At 36.0% G+C, this 7,508-nt stretch overlaps 1 protein-coding gene across 1 annotated transcript; it reads left to right on the top strand.

Moving 5' to 3' along the window:
• Window positions 1-817: 817 nt before the first annotated feature.
• On the top strand, window positions 818-1,519 carry LOC122142859 (neuronal pentraxin-1-like). The gene is made up of 2 exons (XM_042753895.1): window positions 818-1,035; window positions 1,256-1,519. Exons 1-2 carry the CDS (start codon window positions 829-831, stop codon window positions 1,502-1,504), a joined length of 456 nt encoding a protein of 151 aa, XP_042609829.1. The 5' UTR covers window positions 818-828; the 3' UTR covers window positions 1,505-1,519.
• Window positions 1,520-7,508: the final 5,989 nt, after the last annotated feature.

The following is a 7,508-nucleotide window of genomic DNA, read 5'->3' as shown; positions in this document are numbered from 1 at the left end:
GATTTATTTATATAAATTTACTGCTTTATCTGTAACTATGTACCAATGGAGAAAAAGGTAAGAATTAATAAACGTGGTGAATTGGGTTAGGTTCCCCTAACGTTAGTCTAACGTTCCCCTAACGTTAGTCTAACGTTCCCCTAACGTTAGTCTAACGTTCCCCTAACGTTAGTCTAACGTTCCCCTAACGTTCCTGGAAAGCAAGGCACTGACTGAGTAGACAGATGAAGTCTAATAGTTTTGTAATAAAATTGTGATGATAATATATACATATACATATAGATATACATAAGTATATAGATATATATATATATAAAATAAGTAAAACTAAAACTACTCACAAAATGTGAATTGTTTGCTGTGCTTCACATTGTAATTACCACTTTAAAGACAATACGTCTGAATTATCTCTCTCAGTTCCACCCCTAAGAAATACACTTGACATGATTAGAGAGCACGAACGAGCTGCAGTGGATCTTTGCGTTGTGCCTCTGCTGCTCTATTTAAGCCCATACGCGTCTTGCATTAGATCAGAGGGACAGCTCCGTGGTGTTGGAAACACCTCGTTACTTCACACAACAAACATTGGCAAAGAAGGCACCCCGCAAGGGAGAGAATCTCATGACACTTTTCTGCTCGCTCTCACATATCTGGGAGGGATCTTCGTGCTGGGATTTTGGACAGAACCCATTTTCGGCACGTCTGTGCCCAAGGATATGGACCTGTGCGCAGACCCTTCGGTCAGAACAGCGGGACCATCGGAAGGATCTGGAAGACCGCAGTAATGCGGTTAAGGGGAGACAGTCGTACGAGCAGAAGGAAACTATCATGAACCAGGAGAAGGAGACGATCAGGGAACTAATTTCGAAGTTGAGCCGCTGTGAGAGTCAGAGTGTTCTGGTGCCCGTGGCCGGAGGTCGGAGAAAAGAACCGGGCAAAAACACAATGGGAGACGTGTCCCGCGGCCCGCCAGATACTCTAGCCCAACTCGGGCAGACTTTAGCCACGCTTAAACAGAGATTGGAAAACCTGGAGGTATTTATGAAATAATGATTTGGACTTTTCAGTTTAAGACGTGTGACTTCAACTAGTCTATTACTATAAGTAATATGCTGGAGTCCCTTATTAGTCAATGTGTCACTGGTTCACAGCAAGCTGTGCTTATCCTGAAATTGTCTTATCTAATCTCTTATAAATTTCCCATGCGTGCGTTATAAAAGTATTCCTTTGAATACCCTTGTCCTGTTTTCCGTAGCAGTCCAGCAGGAACAACGGCTCTGTCCAGGCGAGCAGCCTTAAAGAACTGCTTCAAAATAAGATCGATGATATGGAGAAGCAGGTGCTGTCCCGGGTCAATACTCTGGAGGAGAGAAAACCCGGGCAGAAGAATGACACGGATCAGCGCAATCGAGTGGAGTCAACCCTCACCTCCTTACATCAAAAAATTAACGACCTAGAGAAAGGTCAGAGATCTCATTCCATGAGAAATTTTACTTATGTGTAATGCAAATAATAAATATGAACTACTACAGTAATGATGTGTTTGAGAAGCATATTTCAGTAAAACACCCATGTTTAAGCGGTGTAATGTCACAGAGCAAGGTCTGGGAGGGGGAGCTGCATTACTTAGCATATTGAGCCCATAAAACACAATTGCGATGTAGCCTAATTATGTTAGAATAAGAGAAGAGCCCACGTCCTTCTCAAAGCAAGTATGTCTTGCCTGCATAGCTGCGTAAAGTTTGCTGCTCAAAGCCCAGCCTGTTTAACTAACGCAGCATGCGAGAGATTCAAAGTAGTGTTATTTCTTTACTTCTTTACTATAACCACCAGTTTCACAAAATACAATAAATACAGATAATGTACTATGCTCATACAAATAAGTATAAAACGGAATAAAAAGAAAGAACACAAAAGAATGGTCAAATTCTGCCTGCATTAAAACGTGTTTGGCTGGTTTAACTTAAAGTAGGTGGTTTAATCCCTGAGTAAAATCTGTTAATTTATAGAGTAGGGTGTGGCATAAAAGTAATTTATAGTAGTGCAAATGAATAGTCCGAGAATAATAATTACAGTCACTTAAGCATCCGAGCAGAAGATACAAGCAATTGAAGCATTTGGGTTTATTAGAAGTCCTTGTCAGAAAGATGTAGAGCGAGATTTCATTTAGAGGAAGATAGAGTGTTAGAAATCTAACGTCCATACCTTTTACCCTGTCAGTTTTCAAAAAGTAGCAGGGCCCTGGACAAGTTTCAGATAACAGTCCCCCTTGAGAACAATTACCGTATTGCACAGTGAAGAAAAGTCTACCAGAACTGTAGGCCTTCTCTTGTCTGCATTGTGGATGTCAATGCACACCCGGGTGGGAACCCCCTTCTTCCTATGCTGTCTCCTGACAAGCAATGCGCTCGTTCTCATAGAATGGGGGAACAACCCAATGGAATTTCTCATAATTGACAAGGTAAATATAAAGTTGTCCAAAAATAACTAATGCCAATTATGTATTTTAAAATTACAGCAGTAAGTGGCAGCAGTAGGGTCTATAGGTATTTCCCAATGTGTAATCTCGAGTTTGCTTAGTATTAAAGGATGAGGTCCTTTTCATTTATAAAATGTTAGTCCTTTTGGCACTTGTACACAGACGAGCAATAAAAAAAACTAATCCACAGTGGAACGTTATAGGTTGGCAAAATTACCCTGTCGTCAATCAACGATTGGTAAATGGCATCATAATCTGCATTCCATGGAGACGACTCGTGATGGAGTAGGGTAGGCATTTCAGGATGGTGTTATACGTGGAACCTGGAGAGAAGCTGGCTACCTACCATCCAAATAAAAACAAGCGGTTTGTGTACTGGTTTTAGGTCAGGAGCAGGTAAGACTCAGAAGTATGCCTATTAGGTTTGTGTTATCTCTTTATGTTGAAGAAGTGTCGCAGTTGGACTTGAGTAACAGGCAAAAGGTAAATTCTATAGCTTAAATGGGTTGCCTGCCTTTACAGTAAACCTTGAGTATTGAATTTGGATTATTTTTGTGCTTGCAGGACACCGATCATGGTGGAGGTTTTGATGCAAAACCCAAGCCTTTGTAGGTGAAAATGGCCAATTTTAATATATGGGACAGAAAATTAACAGTTTGGAGAAATCTACAACCTGGCACTCTGCAACAAATCCCGAGAGCACCCACAGCTGGAAATGTGTTGTCATGGTTTGTAAAGTAATATCGATCTGTCTTTCGTATGGAGCCCACTAAATGGACTTTTGAGCCCTGCCGTTCAGCTCCGATGAACTGCAAACGTGGGGGCCATAGCCAATCCCAGATCCGGTTTCTAATTTTCTCGTCTCTTCTTTGTCCTTCTAGCTTTGACATTCCCTGAAAAAGAGAAATCTATGAAAAACCTAAAATATTTCTGTGGCAAAAAAACTTAGAATTTTTGTTTTTTTTTTTTCTTGATAAAATGGTTTTCAATTTGGATTGTTTTGCACACCTCAAAGCGACAGTTTTAATTCCAGGTCACATTTAGTATTCAGAGTTTCTTTCTTTCTTTCTTTTTATTTTTTTTTTTTTTTGCTGCTTTATTTATTTATTTGCAAGTGGACCACAGTTTCTTTGCTTATTTTGTCATTAATATATTTTTTTTGAGGGGGCCAGCAGCTTGAAGAACTGTCCTCTTTGCAGCTTTTTGACAGTAAGCAACACTGCAATCAGAACCACATCGTATTTGCTGAACAACGACTTCCAAAAAGCCAATCACAAAATTGTAAAAAATGATGGTTTATTTATAATCTGCACTTAACAGTACCCCCCACTCACACGGGATTTTGCACTGTTGATTGGACTTGGAAAATAGGGAACAGAAAAAAGTAATAATTAATTAATTAATTCGTTCATTCCTGTCAGGAAATATATTGTTTTTAAGAAGATGGCACTTTCATCGTCTTTCCACAGTGAATCTTCATTCGTTTCCAGTGACCGATGTTTCTGTAAGAATGTTTGTTCAGTTTGGCCATTATGCTTAAAGGCTGAGTTTCCTTGAGCTGATGTATCAGTTCAGCACATACTTTTTACTGTGCTTACTAATATTTTGCTTTAAATCTTTTGCTTTTGTTGATGATTTGTTTTGATGAAAATGTGTTTAACAGCGATGGTTAAGACTATGGTTGTGTTTTAGCAATACTGGTGTATTTGTACCTCTGTTCTAGGAATGTTTATTCCGTACAGTAAGTAACGCATAAACTCAAATCAAATGCTGCAACACCTAAAAAAACCAACATCGGCTTATCCTATTGGTCTGGGTCGTTTTTCTTTTTTGTTTGTTTTTTTACTGTATTGATATATGCTGAAAAGCATGGCACTACTGAGAGATGATGAAGATCTAATTTTTTTTAATAAAATTGTGATATATATATACAGTACAGGTCAAAAGTTGGAAACATTACTATTTTTAATGTTTTGAAAGAAGTCGATTCTGCTCATCAAGCCTTGACATTTAGTTGATCAAAAAACAGAAAAAAACAGTAATATTGTGAAAATATTATTACAACTTAAAATAATAGTTTTCTACTTGAATATACTTTCAAAAAATAATTTAATTCCTGTGATGCAAGATCTGAATTTTCAGCATCATTACTCCGCCTTCAGGTGTCACATGTTCACTCAGCCAGTTCTATCACATGAATCATTTTAGAAATCATTCCTAATATTTCTGATTTATTAGTGAGTGTTGGAAAACAGTTCTTGCTGTCTAATATATTTGATGAATAAAAGGTTAAAAAGAACTGCATTTATTTCAAATATTTTTTTTTCTAATAATATATTTCTTTACATATCACTTTTCTATCGAATTTAACACATCCTTGCTAAATAAAAGTATGGATGTTTATTTATAAAAAAAGAAAGAAAAAAATTTACTGAACCCCAAATTACTGACCAGTAGTTGTATTTGGTTATTACAAAATATTTATATTTTTAAAACACATAGCTTTTTTTTTTTTTTTTTTACTTATTTATTCATCAAAGTATCCTAAAAAAAGTATCACATGTTCTGAAAAAATATTAAGCAGCAGAACTGTTTTCCAAACTTTGATAATGAATCATCATAATAGAATGATTTTCTGTAATGGATCATGTATATAATGATTCCTAAAAATTCAGCTTTGCATCAACAGAAATAAATGATAATTTTAAAATATAATAAATTAAAACAAAAAAAAATATCATTTTAAATGGGTAAGAATGATATCACAATTGTTACATTTATTTTTTTCTGCTATTTTTTGATCAAATAAATGCATATAGTCTTGATGAGGCAGAAAAAAAAACTTCTTGTCAAAAACATTAAAAAGAGTAATGTTTCCAAAAACTTTTGACCTGTACTGTATATATATATATATATATATATATATATATATAGATATATACAGAATATAAATTTCACACACACACACACACACACACATTATATCATATATATATATATATGTATATATATATATATATATATATATATATAATATATATATATATATATAGATATAGTATTTAATTTACCTTCTGCCGTTATTTCTTTTTAAATACTGTTTATTAGAAAGTTACAGAAGATACTGGAGAGAGTAATTAACTCTCTGTTATTAACTGGTACACGCTTAACTGCAAAATGTGTTCAATTTGCAACCTTGAAAAAAAAAAATCCTTCATTCCTTCTTTCATTCTCAAATCTCACTCGCGCTTCTCTGTTTTGTGTACATGGGCCATTTGTATTTGCTGATAAGCACTGCCCTCTATATTTGGTTTGTGTGCATTGGTAACTATAATAGTTATCATATTATGAGCGAAAAGACAAACTGATTTAACAAGAAAAGGTGAGAAATAAAGATAATTAAAGCAACAAACGACAGAATGAAAATTGGACATAACCAAATTTTGGAAGCCTGAATTTTAATATTTTTTATTAAATTGTGTTACAGAGATAGGTAAAATAATAAGTGGCACTTATGAGTAAGTAAATGAAGTGAAAGTGAAATGTGGCCAAGTATGGTGACCCATACTCTGGATTTTGTGCTCTGCCAATTAACCCACTCTAAGTGTGTGCGCACAATACAATAGACCCCTTAAAAAAGTTTGTAAACATTGCATACGTCTCCGGGTGGGCGCGGGCTTAGCTGGAGGCAAAAAGAGGCGCGGGACGCAATGTTGAGCAAGCGTAAACTAGCCCAGCGTTTTTAGGTAGGGATGTTATTAAACATGGATTGCAGAAGAAAGGTTTCGGAAACTGTCCCAAATATGTGACAAGTCCACTGACTCTGCGGGACCGTGACAAAAAAATAATAATAATAAAAACAGTGGGAGTTAGCATACATTTATCAATTAATTCAGGTTTAGATTCACTCATAGTTTCACTGACCCAAGAGGGTTATCTGACCAAAAATCTAATGACGAGTGGATAGACATTACAGTAGCCTAATTTATTATTTAATTATTATTAGCTAAAGCCTGGTCTAGTTCTTGTATATCTTGTTCTCATTGGAAACATTTTTAAACCAGGTTTTGGGTTTGATTTCACTGAGACAACCTAGTGAACTTACTTTCGGGGTGGTTTTGGGTGAATGCTAATTTGTCAAGGCTTATTGTCTAATGTAACTATATCGCTGGGCTAACGTATGATTAGGCAAGTGTGGATTGGTTTTAAGAGAGACCATTCAAGGATGGCACACACATCCTATCGCTGTATTTTTGTTTAACATTTAAGCTAGCTAGTGCGCTGAAGGTTGGCGACTTTTTCACCTAAAAAACTAAACTGCTGATTTGGTACCTAGAATAAAACCAAAACACCAGTACATATGCAATAGATTATTTTAACCTAATATGACGTGCACTGCTAGACAAAAGTACGTAACTGTTACGTAACTGCAAACGTACTCTGGTTACCAAAAGTTTCGTCGTGGCGACGTAAACTAGTTACGTTCGTTGGCAACCGGAAAAGTGAAAGGTGCGTATACGTCGCCGACAAAGCCAGTGCGGTAACTTGTGTGACGTTGCCATGTAACGTAACGTGCGAACGCTGTCGTGGCAACGTCGCGAATCTGTAGTTGTGTGCTGGTAATCATGTTGGAGTAATTTTTGATAAATTATTTATTTTTATGGGCGGACATGCAAAGTAGTTTAAATCTAATTTAATGTCCTCATATGCCCAAACCTAATTTAAAGGCTGTTTCAGCAGCTGTGAATGATGAAGTAACAGACTCGAAAATGAATTTCAGTTCATTTATTAACAAACAAATATGACCAGTATATAGCACCCAAATTATTAATAAAAACATAGGATATACAGGCAAAATATGAAGTGAAAGCATTCAGAAAGGCCCATACAGAAGCACATAGATTTTAAAATATAGTAAGACATAAATAAATGTCCATATATTTTAAATTATACTATATCCTTCTGTGAAGCATCCAGGAATCAAAAACAACATTATGCACACAATATTTCAAGTCTTAGTCAGGGGGCA

This window comes from Cyprinus carpio, unplaced genomic scaffold, assembly GCF_018340385.1.
Source record: "Cyprinus carpio isolate SPL01 unplaced genomic scaffold, ASM1834038v1 S000000263, whole genome shotgun sequence".
Classification (NCBI taxonomy): domain Eukaryota; kingdom Metazoa; phylum Chordata; class Actinopteri; order Cypriniformes; family Cyprinidae; genus Cyprinus; species Cyprinus carpio.
The sequence above is the reverse complement of the archived record's forward strand: the minus strand, read 5'-3'. Positions and strand labels throughout refer to the sequence as shown.

Bases quoted from the DNA above. Each gene is read 5' to 3' on its own strand.
- LOC122142859 (XM_042753895.1), top strand. From the start codon at position 829: ATGAACCAGGAGAAGGAGACGATCAGGGAACTAATTTCGAAGTTGAGC. The intron at 1,036-1,255 runs GTATTTATGAAA...TGTTTTCCGTAG, and splicing joins AGAGATTGGAAAACCTGGAG to CAGTCCAGCAGGAACAACGG.